This window comes from Hyperolius riggenbachi, chromosome 6 (genome assembly GCF_040937935.1).
Source record: "Hyperolius riggenbachi isolate aHypRig1 chromosome 6, aHypRig1.pri, whole genome shotgun sequence".
NCBI classification, from domain to species: Eukaryota; Metazoa; Chordata; class Amphibia; order Anura; family Hyperoliidae; genus Hyperolius; species Hyperolius riggenbachi.
The window spans coordinates 165,725,682-165,744,320 of record NC_090651.1 but is presented as its reverse complement, the minus strand read 5'-3'; the positions used below and the strand labels follow the sequence as shown (position 1 = coordinate 165,744,320).

The 18,639-nt window shown below is 46.2% G+C and overlaps 1 protein-coding gene across 1 annotated transcript in view; it reads left to right on the top strand.

The window, feature by feature from the left end:
• The first annotated feature begins 7,301 nt into the window (after positions 1 to 7,301).
• Positions 7,302 to 18,639, top strand: part of SCYL3 (SCY1 like pseudokinase 3) — a 98,387-nt gene continuing 87,049 nt past the window's right edge. Inside the window, exons 1-2 of the mRNA XM_068240178.1 lie at positions 7,302 to 7,931; positions 16,554 to 16,739. Coding sequence (XP_068096279.1) covers positions 7,767 to 7,931; positions 16,554 to 16,739 — 351 coding nt within the window. The 5' untranslated portion in view covers positions 7,302 to 7,766. The remainder of the gene's footprint in view (positions 7,932 to 16,553; positions 16,740 to 18,639) is intronic.

Sequence of the window (18,639 nt, the reverse complement as noted above, 5' to 3'; positions counted from 1 at the left end):
GACTACATTAAGTATACCTTAGGGCTGCATAGCCGGGCTGGACAAATCACTAGTACAGTATCCAGAGTACCTTAAAAATTGCAGCAGTCACCAAATAGAGGCAGCCACTCGCTTCCTGTGAGTGGCTCTGATACCTCCGTGGGCAGGACTTGCAGCACATGCCCTGCAAAACTTTCTGCTCACACTTGAGCCAATCATGAAGCCTGTCTTCAAAATGCAACCAATCATAATAAGCCACTCACATCTGTAATGCGAGTTACTTTGATACCTCCGAGGGCGGGACTTAGCACTCTACTCTCCACTCTCCTTAGTTTTTCAGCAAGCAGGCCCACTTCAATCTGCACTACAAGTGAAAGTAGCCTGTACTGTACCCCACATGCTACCAGGAGCTTCATCGCCAACAAGGAAAGAGATACGAAGGAGTGCATACAATCCCGTGGGAGGACTGTGATGATACTACTATTGTAATTGTTGTGATTGCAATGTGGAAGTGGTAACACTGCATCCTCTTGTTTACGTTCACATTATTCATTTTCCCCAGGCTGCTTCTTTCTCCAGTACTGTATATCCTGCGCCGGTGCCATTCTTCTTGTCTTATACAGTAAGGCTGGTTTCACAGTAGGACGTTGCGTTTTAGGGGACGTTATGGTTGCATAACGTGCCCCTAACACAACGCCTGGTGCTCTCTGATGTGGACGTCAGAGTGAGCTGCATTGTGCAGCTCACTCTGGCGTCTGTGATGCCGTGATGTGTACTCTTGGACGCATGCGGCATCACGTGGTCCTGCCCGGCCAATCGCCGCACAGAGCGGCCGCTCCAGGAAGTAAACACTGCACGTCACTGGAGTGCAGTGAATATTAATTAGCCATGTGCCTGGCCGCTCTCCGCTCCTCTCCAACATTACTGAGCATGTGCAAGCAGTCTAACGCGGCTCTGCCGCTTATAAAGTACGGCATGCAGTACGTTGTCTTATGGCGCAGCGTTACTAAGTAACACAACGTGAGCACTGTGAACAGCCCATTGATTTTTCATTGCTGTGCGGTGGGGTGCGTTACAGGCTGCTCTAACGTGCGCCTGTAACATCCCACTGTGAAACCAGCCTAAATCAAACAAACAAACACAGAACATTTATATCGCGCTTTTCTCCTGGCAGACTCAAAGCGCCAGAGCTGCAGCTACTAGGACGCGCTCTATAGGCAGTAGCAGTGTTAGAGTGTCTTGCCCAAGGTCTCCAACTGAATAGGTGCTGGCTTACTAAACAGACAGAGCTGAGATTCAAACCCAGGTCTCCTGTGTCAGAGGCAGAGCCCTTAACCATTACACTATCCAGCCACTACTATAAATGTTATCTGGCATCAACTCACTTGCAACCAGCCTGAAGAGAGCAGCCAAGCCGACCATGGGTTTCACACTGACATGATGCATGTGCCACCCACTATTTACCATAACAAGATTCAGCATCATGTAGGGGCCAAAAACATGTTTATTATGACAGAAGTTTAAGGCCTCTTTCACACCAAGACGTTGCGTTTTAGGGGACGTTAAGGTCGCATAACGTGCCCCTAACACAACGCATGCTGGTGTTGAAGTTGGACGTCAGATTGAGCCGCGTTATGCAGCTCTTGGTGCGCTGTTTTCGTTCTATCTATACTGATGGAACAGCCGCTCCAGGATAGTGATGGGAAGTCCGGATCTTTTCAAGGATTCGGATTATTCTAAATGGATCACCGAAAAGATCCGGATCTTTGAACCGAATCATTTGAATCATTTTACTAGGGAAGCAGACTGGGGGTGAAATGACTAGCAGGACACTACTTTCCCTGCACTGTACATTCTGTATGTTCTTGTTTCTTCCAGACAGACATCCACTATGAACCGAATCGTTCATTGTGATGATCCGGATGATTCGACTCACAAAAACCATGTGGCTAGTCACTGAGCATGTGCAACGCAACTAAAGCCCAGTATAACGCACAGCATGCTGCACTTTCATTCAACGTGTAGCGTTACAATGTGACGCAACGTGGGCACTGTGAACAACACATTGATTTTTCATTACTGTGAGTTGGGCTGCGTTACAGGCTGCTGGAACGTGGGACTTTAACGTCCCACTGTGAAAGCAGCCTTACTATATCAGAGTTTACTATACCAGGCGTTGCTCCCATAGACTTATAATGGAGATTGGCTGTGACCTGGAGAGGTAGTTTACTAACCAAATGTTTTTACTATATAGGAGTTTATAATGAGATTATCCTGTATTTTTGCTTTGTCTGTGGTGCTGAGCTTGACTGTTGATTACCAATTCATCTTTATCTCTCAGAACAAGTATATAAACTCAATTACACTAAAAACACAACAGCATTCAAACCACCCTGATCCAGGATGGGAATAAAGTCCATGAAGCAGATTTTTTTCAGTAATATCTAGGCTGCTTACACACAGGGACGTTACAGGCGCATGTTAGTGCAGCCTGTAACGCTTCCCCAACGCACAGCAATGTAACACAAGTGGGCTGTTCACACTGCCCACGTTGCGTTACACAGTGCAGTTTCTAGGCTAAAATGCACCCGGGGCGAGGGTGTAAAAATTGCGCCCCCCCCCCCGCGAGCAAGGTATGGGTGCCCGCAGTATAGGTTAGCCAGGTCTAGTTGCACTTAGTATAGGTCCCCCCCAGTATAGGTAGCCAAGAATAGGTACCCCAGTATAGGTAGCCAGGCATAGGTGAGCCAGTATAGTTGCCCCCGCTATAGGTTAGCCAGGTAGGTGCCTCCAGTATAGGTAGCCAGTATAGTTGCCCCCAGTATAGGTTAGATAGGCAGGCGCCCCCGGTATAAGTTAGATAGGTAGGTGCCCCAGTACAGGTTATTTAGGTAGGTGCCTGCAATATAGGTAGCCAGTATAGTGGCCACCTGTATAGGCTAGCTAGGTAGGTGCCCCCAATACAGGTTAAATAAGTGCCCCCAGTATAGGTTAGATAGGTAGCTGCCCCCCAGTATAGATTAGATAGGTAGTTGCCCCCCAGTGTAGGTTAGATAGGTAGCTGCCCCCCAGTGTAGGTTAGATAGGTAGCTGCCCCCCAGTGTAGGTTAGATAGGTAGCTGCCCCCCAGTGTAGGTTAGATAGGTAGCTGCCCCCCAGTGTAGGTTAGATAGGTAGCTGCCCCCCAGTGTAGGTTAGATAGGTAGCTGCCCCCCAGTGAAGGTTAGATAGGTAGCTGCCCCCCAGTGAAGGTTAGATAGGTAGCTGCCCCCCAGTGTAGGTTAGATTAGGTAGGTGCCCCCCAGTGTAGGTTAGATTAGGTAGGTGCCCCCCAGCGTAGGTTAGATTAGGTAGGTGCCCCCAGCGTAGGTTAGATTAGGTAGGTGCCCCCAGGATAGGTTAGATAGCTAGCTGTCCCCTATAGTGGAGGGGGGAGCCGGAGCCGCGGGGAGGGCAGCCCGACCTCTCCCTCCCTCTCCCGGGCGCCCTCCGTGCTCCCCCTTTAGATGCAGAGCGAGCAGCCGGGAAGCGCTGTTTGCAACTCACCTGCCTGGCTCCAAGCGCTGCTCTCTCGCCGCTGGTCTGTCTCTTCTCTCTGCATACATGCTGATACACGCGGCTTCCGGCTAAACAGAAAGCCGCGTGTATCCGCAGTATGCAGAGAGAAGAGACAGACCAGCGGCAAGAGAGCAGCGCTTGGAGCCAGGCAGGTGAGTTGCAAACAGCGCTTCCCGGCTGCTCGCTCTGCATCTGAGGAGGGAGCACGGAGGGCGCCCGGGAGAGGGAGGGAGAGGTCGGGCTGCCCTCCCCGCGGCTCCGGCTCCCCCCTCCATTATAGCGCCCCCCTCCTAACAGCGCCCCGGGCGGCGGCACGCCCCGCACGGGGGTAGAAACGGCCCTGGCGTTACATGTAACGCTGCACGTTCTTCCGAAAGTGCAGCATACTATAACGTTACAGCGGCTTAAGCCGCGTTAGACTTTGCACATGCTCAGTCATGTTGGGGAGGAGTGGAGAGCGGCCAGGCACATGGCTAATTAATATTCACTGCACGTTGTGACGTGCAGTGTTTACTTCCTGGTGCGGCCGCTCTGTGCGGCGATTGGCCAGCGGGACCACATGATGCCGCATGCGTCCAAGAGTACGCATCACGATATCACGGACGCCAGAGTGAGCTGCACAACGCGGCTCACTCTGACGTCCACATCGAAGAGCACCAGGCCCTGCGTTAGGTGCACGTTATGCGACCTTAACGTAGCACCTAAGTGTCTTGGTGTGCAAGTAGCCTGAATGTATTTACATAGATATGAACATACCTCCCAACTTTTTGAGATGAGAAAGAGGGACACTTAAGCCATGCCCATGCCACACCCCTGCTCACGCCCTCGGCACACCCCTAGTCACACACACCATAAAGATTTCAAAATATGTTGTTTTATAATTCAAACTCCACTGGTCCTTTCTATCCTGGTTCATTTTCCTTCATATTTACATTTTAAAATTAGTACTATATCAATTTAAAGGATGGGAATAAAGTTTAGAGAGAAATATATATATTTACATAGAAAGAGGGACAAAGTCCTGAAAGAGGGACAAATGAGGAGGACAGAGGGACAGGGCTCCCAATGAGGGACTGTCCCTCCAAAAGAGGGACAGTTGGGAGCTATGTATATAATAGAGATGGGAAGTTCGGATCTTTTCAATGATCCGGATGATTCGAATCGGATCATTGAAGAGACCTAGATCTTTGATCCGGATCTCGGATCATTTTACTACCGAAGCATTCGGGGGTGAAATGAATAGCAGGACAGGTCTTTCCCTGCTGTGGACAGGAGAAGGGGAGGGGGGTGGACACACAGAGAAGGGGAGAAGATGAACAGAGGGCAGGGAGTGGACAGCGATGGGAGGAGGGACGAGCAGAGAGCAGAAATGTTTGTTTGCACACAATACCCACATGCTGTAATCATGCTTTACATGTATTTCACCTATATGTTCATCTGTGTACATTGAAAGCAAACGTCGCAGTGAAAGAAAGCATTCCCCAAAGCATTCCCAGAAGTGAAGTGCAGCTGATTAGTGCCGAGTGCAGGAGGATCATATTGCCTTTCAATCACAGTGCCTGCAAAGTTACTGAGCTGTGCTGAGCTGAGCCAAAAGTTTCCAATGTGATCACTGTGCAGCACTACGGAACAGCCAGCCTATAATGGGCAGCACATTGCAGCCAGTATGTGTGCACTACACATATCTGGCAGTGGCACCGATGTCCCCTCTCTCTCATCTACCTTTGGCTGCAAGGCTGGCTCCCCTCCAACTCAGCGATCCATCCAGAGGCGGCCTTAGAGTATGCGGGGCCTGGGGCGAGTGTCACATGCGGGGCCTAGAGCCATAAGTGTAGGCCATATACCGTATCGCCACGTTCATGGGCTTGTCCGCCTTTAATGCAGTACGCCTTACTATTATTGTTTGAAAACAATTACGTTCGGTAAAGGCCACTAAGCCAACCAATATAAAAAACAATGGTACTACCATTCGCTATTTGATTACATTACATATTTTAATTATTCTATATAGCTAGTACAGCACCCAGTATATAGCTAGTATAGCGCCCAGTATATAGCTAGTATAGCGCCCAGTATATAGCTAGTATAGCGTGCCCAGTACATAGCTAGTATAGCGCCCAGTATATAGCTAGTACAGCGCCCAGTATATAGCTAGTACAGCGCCCAGTATATAGCTAGTATAGCGCCCAGTATATAGCTAGTATAGCGCCCAGTATATAGCTAGTATAGTGCCCAGTATATAGCTAGTATAGACAGTGCCCAGCGTATAGCTAGTATAGACAGTGCCCAGCGTATAGCTAGTATAGACAGTGCCCAGCGTATAGCTAGTATAGACAGTGCCCAGCGTATAGCTAGTATAGACAGTGCCCAGCGTATAGCTAGTATAGACAGTGCCCAGCGTATAGCTAGTATAGACAGTGCCCAGCGTATAGCTAGTATAGACAGTGCCCAGCGTATAGCTAGTATAGACAGTGCCCAGCGTATAGCTAGTATAGACAGTGCCCAGCGTATAGCTAGTATAGACAGTGCCCAGCGTATAGCTAGTATAGACAGTGCCCAGCGTATAGCTAGTATAGACAGTGCCCAGCGTATAGCTAGTATAGACAGTGCCCAGTATATAACTAGTATAGACAGTGCCCAGCGTATAGCTAGTATAGACAGTGCCCAGCGTATAGCTAGTATAGACAGTGCCCAGTGTATAGCTAGTATAGACAGTGCCCAGTATATAGCTAGTATAGACAGTGCCCAGCATATAGCTAGTATAGACAGTGCCCAGCGTATAGCTAGTATAGACAGTGCCCAGTGTATAGCTAGTACAGTGCCTAGTATATAGCTAGTAGAGTGCCTGGTATATAGCTAGTAGAGTGCCCGGTATATAGCTAGTATAGTGCCCGGTATATAGCTAGTATAGTGCCCGGTATATAGCTAGCTAGTATAAATAGTGCCCAGTGCATAGCTAATTAACAATAATGCTCCCCCAGCCAGCCCCAGTGCCCCGCCCAAATCATGTACCCCTCAAATAATCCTACCTAGTACCAGACAGTATCTGCTGTGCCTCAGCTGAGTCCCCTGGTCTCTGCTCTGCAATACGTCCGGCGGCTGCTGCAGACAGTGGCTCGCTCAGTGAGTCTCAGACTCTCAGTCCTGGTCGGCTCTAGGTCGGGCTGCGGCTGCCACGGGGAGCGCTCTCTCTCTGCGCATGCATATGACGTCATTCGTGACGTCACTCGCAGAGCGGAGCGCACCCAGCAGCCGGGCAGAGGAGGAAATGCCGATGCGCTCCAGCCTACACAGGAAGGAAGCGCATCAGGTCAGTGCGATCGGCGGCTGCTGCCGCCGCAGCCAGCAAACAATATTAAATTAGGCCGGCTCTGAATGGCGGTGCGCGGGGCCTGGGGCGACCGCCCCACTTGCCCCCCCCCAAAGGCCGGCTCTGGATCCATCCCTGCTCTGCTTCCAGGACCCCGCTGCCCGCTGAGAGGGGGGCGTGTCGCTCCCTGCCCCGCCCCTTTTTCGATCCGAATAACTCATTTTGATGATTCGACTCACAAAATAGATTCGGATCAAAGATCCGAATCGTTCATGATCCGGACAACACTAGTATATGAGAACATCAGTCTTGAAAGAGGGAGAAAGAAGGACAGAGGGATTTGGTTCCCAAAGAAACGGGGACAGTTGGGGGGCTACACACTTGTTAGCTGCCAGGCAACATGTTCATGAAGATTGACTACAGTACATCACATACTGCAGCTTTCCACATTACACAGTACCGTATTTTCTCATAGTACAGTATAATCGCGATATAGTTATCTCCAAGGGACCAGGAAACGTGGTTTACTATTCTCTTTCTGCCTTCGGTGCTGAGCTTGACTGCTGTTTTCCAATTCATCTCCATCTCTCAGCCGAAGTCAAGTCATTTAGAAGATCACATGATATGACCATATGACTCTGATGTCACATCCACCTCCGTGCTCCATCTAGCTGCTTCAGCCTTCAGCGTCTGTCACAGTGTCAGCGACTCAGCGGTAGCAGGTTCATTACATCTGCAGAAGGATGTCAGCGGCTTGCAGGACTGACAGCTGACGAAGGGGAGTCCGGAGGCTTGTGGGACAGGGAGTGATCGCCTCCAGCAGTTCGCTGACGGAGGACACCTACAGAAAAGCGGGAGCAGACCACTGGTTCCGCTGGCAGGGCTCAGGACAGGGGTCCCTGCATACGGCTGCAGGATTATGGGCTCTGAGGCCAGCACTCTGAGAGGATTCACACTGCAGGATCCACCATGGACTCATCCTTCTGGGCTCACTATACACCCAGCCCTCCTACAGGACGGGCGGCTCGCCTCGGTATTTGTGTATAAGCCGGAAAGCCAGGAAAAAGTGGATAAAGCAGCAATGGTACGATCATGATAGGGCAACTACGGATGATGTCATGTAAATCACTACCTAACATACTGCAGGATGTCGCTGGAACTCATGCCCCTTGCTCTGTGGACAGCAATGTTGCTGTTGCTATTAAACGTATTTTTCTTGTAATAGTAGATCACCTTGTAGTTATGGTATCGTTTGTTAGATTTTCATATCACATACCTAATCATTACTATGGTGCTTTCAGTCTCGCCCCCCTTGCTGCAAATTGCTTATTGGATTGTCCTGGCAGGAATATTTACTTTTTCTATTTGTGATTGCACAGCAGACTGATTTTTCCAGGACCTTCTGGGAGGTCTGCTGATGCTCTACTCCCCATGTCCCCAGGTGGTCATGTGATTAAGGGGTCAGGGATAAAAGTAAACACAGGCGAATATAATACATCAAGGCGGCCAGGAATACAAACTGGGGGCAACTAAGAGGAGGGAACTGTAACTGGGTTATTAAATGTACTATTAATGGGCACTAACCTAGTGTGTTATTGGTACACAATAACAAATGGTATTATAAAGGGGATGCGAACTGAAGACAGTATGTAAGTGGGGCATGACAGGTGGGGATCTTCTAATTAAAGGGGCACAGTAATGGATATATGGGGGGATCTGCAATAGAGAACACTTTTTTCATCTGTAGTAGAGGCCAGTATAATAAGAACTACAATTAGGGGGTGCTAGACTAGGGCAGTGTAACATCCTAATAGTGCCTTTGTTTGATCAAACCGAGGGCACTATAACTAGGATCACCAGGGATACTAAAAGAGAGGGGCTCAATAATGCATATTGTTATGGGAAAGAGGACATAGAAGTGCATTATTATAAGTTATTTTTGTAATTAATGTTGTTTGGTGGTTTATTCTGTGTATTAACCACTTCCCAACCACAGTTTTTTTTTAAAAACCAGAGTGATTTTTTTTACATGCATTTTCCATTCATAAATACATTTATTGTAACTTATCACATTGAAATGATCTATAACTTGTTTTATTTGCCACTAATGAGGCTTTTCGATGGTTGGTACCGGTACTTTTTGCTGATAATTATTTTCTTTTTCAGGGGAGTAGACACACATACCAGCAGTACAGAACTGGTTTGTTGTTAGAAACAAAGAACTGTACTTAAGTAAAGGTTTCTTCCAGAAATTTCCTTTGACCCACACACTCGAATAACCTTTGTTTACTAGAAACGTTTTAGATTCTATTCACTACCACAGCCTTTTGATTGTGTACTTGCCACAAGGATTGACCTTTTTTACAGAAAGCTATATGCACTTTGGGTTTATATGTATATATAGTCATTTTACCAGGGGTTTCTACCAGCCTCCTGCAGCTGTCCTGCGCCCACGCCGTTGTTTTTCAGCGACTTGCCAGTCGATGCCCTTTGCACCTGTGCGGCCGTGGCCACACGCGTCCTCAAGAGATTTTCTCGTACTGCGCATGCGCGGGATGCTCCCGGCAATGGGTTCCTGTATATGCTCTACCTGGAGATGGGGGCCCACATCAATCATTTAAACTTCCACAGTAGGTGGTCCCTCACAGAATAGGCTTTTTGCTCCAGATGAATAGAACACAGGGCCGTGACATGAGTGCTGATGGAAGTAGGCATACCTATTCTCTCGGCTCTCCAGTTAACGTGAATCTGAGGTGAGAGAGATATGGAGGCTGCCGTATTTATTTCCTTTTAAGCAATACCAGTTTCCTGGCTGTCCTGCTGATACTCTGCAGTGTTCTCCCCAGTCTCTTTTAGCCGAGTGCTCCACCCGGCTGATTTTGATGAGCACCCGGCTATCATTGGCTCATCTCTTATGCCATAAGCGGAGTTGCACACAGAAGCACCAGCCCAGCATTCTCTCATATTTCCCCACCCGGCTACTTTTTTATGCCACCCGGCTACTATTTCATGCCACCCGGCTGGAAAAAAATTCTGGGGAGAACACTGCTCTGCTTCTAATACTTTCAGCCATAGACCCTCAACAAGCATGCAGCAGTTTTTGACAATATTATTAGAATTGACAAGATTATCTGCATGTCTTTTTCTGGTGTAATTCAGCCACTACTGCAGCCAAATAGATCAGCAGGGCTGCCAGGTAACTGGTAAGGAAATAAATATGGCAGCCTCTATATCACTCTCACCTCAGGTTCACTTTAAGGTAATGACAGTATTCTATTGAAACAAACAGTGAGTGGCAAATGCATAATGTCTGCAACTGTAGACAGGTAATTTTCAATCAATGTGTTTAAGAAAAGCTTTTCATCCAAAAGGATCTCAGTATCTGGAGGCAGAGAAGCTCAGCAGGAATATATATTCAAAGTGAATTCACACTATACGCATTATGGTGTGTTAAAATATAAGTGATTGCACAGCAGCATGCTTCAGTGGTCCCGCAATGGACACGTACACTTTTGCATATTGCCTCCGTGGTGCATGGGTTCTGTTGTAATAACTAGCAACAAGGTACTGTGCATTGCAACATCGCCATAATAGCATTTTTTGTTTTTGATTGTTTGTTTTTAAATCTGTTGTGATGTACCTCATGTGTATAGCAATGGATGCAGTGTGAACATGTGTCCTCAGTCAATAAATGTAGTCTGAACTAGAAAGTTTTACTATAGCTCACTAGGGCCCTATTCCCATTGCATGCCATCCAGTCCCCTAGCCCTGTGTGGGAAACCCTTGTTATTTTTGTTACTCTTGTTACTCTTCCTATTAGCACAATGTGATCCTGAATCACGAAAGCAGTGCGATTTTTGCTAGTGAGCACTGTAGGGAAGATTTGTCAAAACAGTGCTAGGAGTATTAGAGCAAATCTGATATAAAACAGGTGCAGAAATAGAGCAGTTCCAGTCAGAATCTTCCATCAAAATATCTGTTCTGTTTTCCACCTGTTTTGTTTCAGTTTTCATTGCACTGGTTTCAATGCATCTTCCCCGTGTCCTTTGCGTTTTGCAGTGGGATCTAATTGGGGACTGCCTTTCTGCATTTTGTTTGCAGGTTAAATGCAGGCTCATGTTCCTTGTTTCTTTTTGGATTCAAAATTTGAAGCCAAGAACATGTAGTGCAGGTAGAGAAGACGCACTCACAGGCTGTCCATCAACTCAAAGATGGTGAGGTGTGTAGAAGAAAAAGTCCTGGACACTCACAGGACCAAAGGATCAGCAAGGCGTAATGATCCGCACCGCCTCTAATTCAAGTATTTTCATTTATTGTAGAAAAACATATTAAAATACAGAAAACAGTCCACTGTTTTGGGCCACTGCCCTTCCTCCAGTTGCCCAGTTCTGAATAGTACATGCAACATTGCAAACATATATACACATGAGTGTCCAATCAGGAGCAACTGGAGGAAGGACAGTAGCCCGAAACAGTGGCCTGTTTTGCCCTATGTTTTCTGTATTTTAATATGTTTTTCTACAATAAATGAAGATACTTGAATTAGAGACGGTGCGGATCATTACGCCTTGCTAAGCCAAGAACCTGTATGCATTCACCCTGACATGGAATGATGTAATGGTGCAGATCTACCAGTGATCTAATTGTGTATTTTCACTTTCAAAAGCGTTCTCAGATAAACCATGTATATGAGACATAGGTTGGAAAGGCAACAGAAATGAATTCTGCAGTCTTTTTGATGTTTCATAAACAACCTTGTGCATTACATTTAGCTCTGCTTTATGCCTGGAAAAACGTATATGTTTGCGTTTTGCAATGTGCGTTTTTAAAAACGCAGGACTTGCATATTTTTCTAAAACGCACATAATGAATGTAAGTGGTGACGCAGAGGTACTGCAGTGTAGGGCCCATTTACACTAGAGTGTTTTGCCGCAATTTCGGCAAAACGCTCAAATGCTAGCGCTTTTTAAAAGCGGTAGTGTAATGAAACCCTATGGGCCCGCTAATTTGCGCCCAAAAACGCAAATTCATCACCTGCACCATTTTCAGGCGATTTCCTGACAAACGTGTTTCAGTGCTATAGAAGCGCTAAACGCGATCACGGCAAAATCGCCGCAGTGTTCAGTGATTTTTCACTCCTGCAAAACGCAGGCAAAAATCGCCAGCCTTTTGCGTTTCTAAGTGTGAACGGGGCCTGAGTGTGTTTTTAGTGCATTTTTTTTTATTATTATTATTTTTTTATTTGTGTGTTTAAAAAAAAAAAAAAAAAACAAGTTTGATGTTTTTCTGCTTCTTGATGACTTCCTAGTGATTAGCACAAACCGCATATGCGCTTTATATATGCGAACCGCAAACGCATTAAAACACAAGAAAAACGCATGTGGGAACAAAAAACAAAATGCACTAAAAACGTACAGTCGCTTCTGGAGCATCCAGAGGCTTCCCTCTAAAGTGGTAACTATCTACCTTTAGGCTGGTTTCTCAGTGGGACGTTACAGGCGCATGTTAGAGCAGCCTGTAACACACCCCACCGCACAGCAATGAAAAATCAATGGGCTGTTCACAGTGCCCACGTTGCGTTACAGTGTAACGATGCGCCATTATATAACGTACTGCATGCAGTACTTTGTAAACAGCAGAGCCGCGTTAGACTGTTTGCACATGCTCAGTAACGTTGGGGAGGAGCAGAGAGCGGCCAGGCACATGGCTAATTAATATTCACTGCACTCAGTGACGTGCAGTGTTTACTTCCTGGAGCGGCCGCTCTGTGCGGCGATTGGCCGGCGGGACCACGTGATGCCGCATGCGTCCAAGAGTGCGCATCACGGACGCCAGAGTGAGCTGCACAACGCGGCTCACTCTGACGTCCAAAGCAGAGAGCACCAGGCGTTGCGTTAGGGGCACGTTGTGCGACCATAACGTCCCCTAAAACGCAACGTCCTGGTGTGAAACCAGCCTGATTCAGTTTCAGGTTTGTTTTAATTTTAATCCATTTTGATTGATACTTAGTTGTTTAATCATTTGAACGCGGATCGGAGGTATGCCGTGTGGGTGCTCTTGTCCTTCGTAGGGTTACAGTGTGCTGCTTAGTTTCTGGGCTTATATAGTTATATAGTTATCCTGCCACTAGCATACTGTTTGCAGATAATACCCCCCAAAAATGTTGCATGTAAAATTAATGAAAAAGTCTGGAAGGTGTGGAGAAGTCTCCTAGGTCATCACTGCAAGTGTATGCCTGTAATTTTTAGAACATGTCTTAAGACAAAACTCTTGACATTGAATCCTGCAATTCTTTGGTTCATTGTTTTTGTCAGTGTCATTGGGGTTCATATTTGGGGTTGTGCTGTTTTATGTGGTTGCCAATGGTTGCAGCTATGTATTGTACTTGGATGAATGTACAGGAGCTGGTAGCCACTAGCTGCTTAGATCTGTGACAGAGATAAGTACTCATCATCCCTGGAGTCTGTAGCTTTGAGGCTCATTTGTTGCAAGCGTGGACTTATGGCTGGTTACTAAGATCTGTGCTCAGCTTCCTATGCACAGGGGATCTGATTTGGCACACATACAGTACCACTGTGTGAGCTACAGAAATGTGGTAGAGCTTGAAGTTAAACAAGTGAAACAGCACTTTTGCTAAGGAGAAAAAAGAAACCAAGGATTTATGAATTATTTTGACACTGTGTAGTGATCACATGCCTATTTTTCCATAGAAAACAGTAAGGCCCTGTTCACACTGCACGCGTTGCCATCTGGATTTCGGCAACGCGTGCAGGAGGCCGACACGCACGGCATCAGAAAGTGCATAGACTGCACTGTCTGATGTTCACACTGCATGCGTTCCGGACCAATGCGGTCCGGGAACGCATGCTGCACGCATTTTTTAACAAAACGTGCGGCTGACTCATTCTCTTTCAGTGAACAGGATCAGCCACGCAACGCATGTAAACGTAGATGGCGTGCGTTCATACGCGTTGCGTTCTGAATGCACAGCCTTCTGCGTTTCATGATGTGAACGTGGCCTCAATACTTTAGCACGTCATACATGGGTCTTGAGTCACTAAGACAAATTGCATGCCTTATCAAAGTTAGCACGCCTTATCAAAGTTAACACTCCTTATCAGAGTAGCATAGCAAACTTATGCCTGCTAATTGGCAACGATGACAGCTCCACTCGTCCTGCCCTGAGCTCCTGCGGGTTCGTAGCGTTTGCTATGCTACTCTGATTAGGCATGTTCACTTTGATAAGGCGTGCTAACTTTGATAAGACATGCTTTTTGAGTTTGTTTGTTTTTATTTTGAGTGAAACAATTAACATTATTTGCACAAAAACATGTCTTGAAACTGAGATAGCAATATTACATTCCTAAATATGAATAGAAGCCATAATGACAAAACAATGGGCAGAAATGCAAGAACGAAGACAAAATAGACGGACACAGAACATTTATATCGCGCTTTTTTCCTGGCAGACTCAAAGCGCTAGAGCTTCACCCACTGGGACGCTCTCTATAGGCTGTAGCAGTGTTAGGGAGTCTTGCCCAAGGTCTTCTACCAAATAGGTGCTGGCTTACTGAAGTGGCAGAACCAAGATTCAAACCCATGTCATCTGTGTCAGAGGCAGAACCCTTAACCATTACACTAATCCCCAATAATCTCAGCCCCCAGGACTTGATCTGCGTTAGGTGGACCTGGGGGAGCCACTTTCCTGGTGCCTATCGGCGGTAGGCGGTCATGAAGAGGTTAAACATACTAACGGCTGTGGAGTCGGTATAAAAATCTTCCGACTCCTCAGTTTATGAAACCTCCGACTCTCCAACATGGCTCCGCGACTCCTCGACTCCTACTCCTTAGTCTAATACTTACCAGGGCTGTGGATTTTGTACAAAAATCATCCGACTCCAACTCCTCAGTTTATAAAATCTCCAACTCTGGGTACCCAAAATTGCTCAGACTCCTCGACTCCGACTCCAACTCCGACACCACAGCCCTGCATACTACACTGTATTAGGCTCCTGTTCTTTTCTTGTGTGTATAATTTTTCTCATCAAGGTTACTTGATCTACCCCTGCAAGAAGAGGAAGTCTTCCTTGTTACTTGCTTCACTGTTACTGACTCCAGGATCTGTACATGTGTTATGAATTATCCTATCCAGCTGACCTTTGTAAACAAAAACTGTATCTAAAATGTATTGCTCTTCCTATTAGTAACATGCTACTAGGCTAATCCCAGTAGCCTAAATTTCGCTGTAGTGCCCTGTTAAGTTCCAATGTGATGGATGTCATGGAGGGGCAATAGGAATGGTGATGCGTATATAACATACACACATAATATAAAATGTGCTGTAACCAGAATTTAGTAATTGCATTAACAGATTTTGTATTTCTAATGGAATATGTATCGTGTGTTTGTCAATCTGTTATGTAGTATAAGGTAAGCAAAAATAAACAATGTCCTCTTTGTCAAATTTAAAGCAGATCTCAATTGAAAATCATAATTTGGGGGTTCCTTTGTTATAAAAGGGAGTTCCCAGATTGCACCATAAGTCACCCTCTGGGGCCTGTGTTACTCCCAGTTCCCTGAGGATGAGCACAGTTTATAATCTTGGACAAGTGTGCTTTAGAGAGTGTCCCTAAAGGCCCATACAGACGCCCGGCGGAATCGCTCAAGACCAGTCTTATCACCCGAACGACAGTCTTGTACACACGCCCGATTTGGCGTGCGGACGACTGAACGACGGGACGTTCAAACCACCTGTCGTTCGCAAAAGTCCGACGTGTGTATGGGCCTTTAGTCTTATGAACTATGCAGGTTTGTATTGTTCTGGCGGCGACGCCTCCTACTTCCTGGATGAGCTGTTCTAGCAATAACATTTCAGAGAAATGGTAGTCCAGTCAGTTAAGCTTTACTAACGTGAAGAGCTCAAGAGGGTGGGCAGAAATAAGTACAATATTTACAAACTTACATGATGCCAGCGGCTATACCTAATGCCTCCAACAAACAAAAATTGTTAGTTACACATGTACAGACATGTGAGTGAGCCCTTGAGCCTTGACAAGGGCAGTCTCATTCAAGAGACTCTACACTACTGGTGGATGCAGCCTTATGCTTCACATGCACTGTGCGGATCAACAATGGGATGTATCTCTGCCATTCTACGTGGGGAACAAGAGGCTAAAAGAGGTTAGGCGGTGATGATGGGTGATGGATAAAAATGAACTAAAGCATTCTCAGATTCTTCCACTATCTGGAAATATATGTACAGTCAGCAGTGACGGCAATGGACAAAACAGGAACTGGCTCCTTGCAGTTTATGACCTGACTGCTGTCCGCTGTCCTGTCTTGTCTGTCTGTCAAAATGCAGGGCGGCAGTGATATGCCTAGTAGTTTAGGTCCCTTTTGAGCTGGACATACTATGCACTCTTATCTCAAATTTAATAGATTTAATCAAAGGTCCCAAAACTACGTGCTTTCAGGACTCTGTAGTGGTGCCATGGATATACAGTAGATTTACAGTGCTTACTTACCGTACCTTAGGCGGCTTTGCTTCAGATCAGGTATACTTTAATGGAAACAATAATAGGTATCTAATAGGTTATTAGATACCAGCCTTGCCACAGCTCTACTTCCCCATTTCTGTGGCTGTAGCTACAATTTAATAAATGTTTTTCGTTTTTTTTGTAATGTTCATATTTCTTTTCCTGTTAAGCATTTGAAAACCTTGCGACACCCATGTCTGCTCCGCTTCTTATCTTACACTGTGGAAGAAGATGGGATCTATCTAGTAACAGAGCGAGTGCAGCCCCTAGAAAAGCTTCTTCCTCAACTGTCCAGTCATGAAATATGTGCTGGGATTTATGACATTCTGCAAGCACTGGTGTTTCTACATGACCTGGTAAATTTGACTTTATAAACTGTATGTCTTGTTTACTAATGCTTAAAGTGAACCTAAACTGAAGGAAATAAAGAGTTTCATTTACCTGGGGCTTCTGCCAGCCCTCCGCAGCTGTCCTGTGCCCACACCGGTCCTCAGCAATCCTCCGTTCCCCCGCCGCCGCTTAGTTTTGATTCTGTCGAGTGATCAGTCGGCGGTCCACTGTATTCTCGTGCGCATTTATGGCGGCGATAGCTCCCTGATCACTCAGCAGAATCTAAACTAAGTGGCAGTGGGAGAACTGAGGATCCTTGAGGACCAGCGCACGCACAGAAGGGCTGTGGGGGGCTAGTAGAAGCCCCAGGTAAGTGAAACCCTTTTTAGTTCCTACGGTTTAAGTTCACTTTAAAACCTTAATTTAATCTCCCATTTGTTTCTACATGTAATAATACAATTGCAGTAAGTAGCAATAAACAGAGTTGTGTACATTGCAAGTCTCTGCTTTTTTGAATTGCCTCTAAAACTATCTGTGTGGGTTTTGACAGGCAGCATCCAGTAGCTCCTTTATTGCCAAGAGGAATACTGTTGAAAATCCTTTTCAAGAATAGAGCAGATCACCTGACCCAGCCCACCTCCTTCCAGTGCACTCTTTGTGGTCAGGACTGCAACTACAGTTTCTCGTGCTCAGTGTGTAATTTAACCATTAGACTGCCAGCTATTTTTTTAAAAAAGTTATGTGCCAGTGCAAGCTATGTTTAAATCATGTTTTGTACATGTAGATTTGGGCAAGACGTTTAATAAAGTCCACATTAGTCAGTTAAGTTGCAAATAAATTTGAGATTATTGAGAATCATGCTAATTATTATGAAAATCTATTGTAAAATGGATGAATCAAATCTTGCAATTGAAGCATTTGGTTGGATCATTAGCAAGCTGCATAGATCTGCAGTAGCATTTGTATAATTCTGACTCATCTTATGGTGCCCATACATGGTATACAACCTACCATGCACAATACAATTTCACAAACAATCGCTCAGATTTTTCCAACATGTTATAGAAAAAAAGTATGTTCTTGATTGAAAAAAGGATTATTTTCGATTTTCACTTAATTTGATGGTTTTGGTTGAATAAACAGAAAATGAAACATTTTAATTGTACCATGTATGGGCACCAATAGGTGCAGGTGCAGACGGCTTGCACCTGCTCAGTAGCATGGAGTTAAGCAAGCTTTGTTCTCCCCACTGAGCCTGAGCGGTGGCTGCATGCTACTGCACAGACATGCACCTTCTACATCTGCCAAGCTTAGTCAACACGCTTGGGGGGGGGGAGGGGGGAGGGCACCGCTGAAATGGTGAGGTGGGGGGGACAGGGAAAGCCTTAGGAAAATGGTCTGGTCCACCAAAATACGGGACATCAAAGATTGGAGCTGAATGACAAAACCTGCCTTATGAATTCTTTCTTTCCTTAAAGGGAACCTGAGATGGTGAATTATAGTGTATTTATGCTTACCTGGGCCTTCCTCCAGCCCCATGAGGATCATGTGGCCTCCCTCACCCCTCTGTTTGGCTCCCCCATTCTGCCGCTAATATTCCCAATAATCCCTCAGTCGTGGCCAGTCATGGACTTCTGTACATGCACGGCTTGGCCACGCACCTCTTGTTGCACACGCGCTGCCATAGCTTTTTGCGCCATGAGTGCAGTGGGGGCGAACACCTGAGCTGCGCATGCTCAGAAGGCCGCGACTGACCAGATTACCTGGAGTCATAGCGGCAGAACGGAGGAGGCAAACAGAGGGGCGATGAAGGCCACACAATCCTCATGGCTCTTGAGGAAGCCCCAGGTAAGTATTAATAAGCTACTTTGTACCCTCTCAGGTACACTTTAATGTGACAGTTTCTCGTTAACAAATGTGTATTCA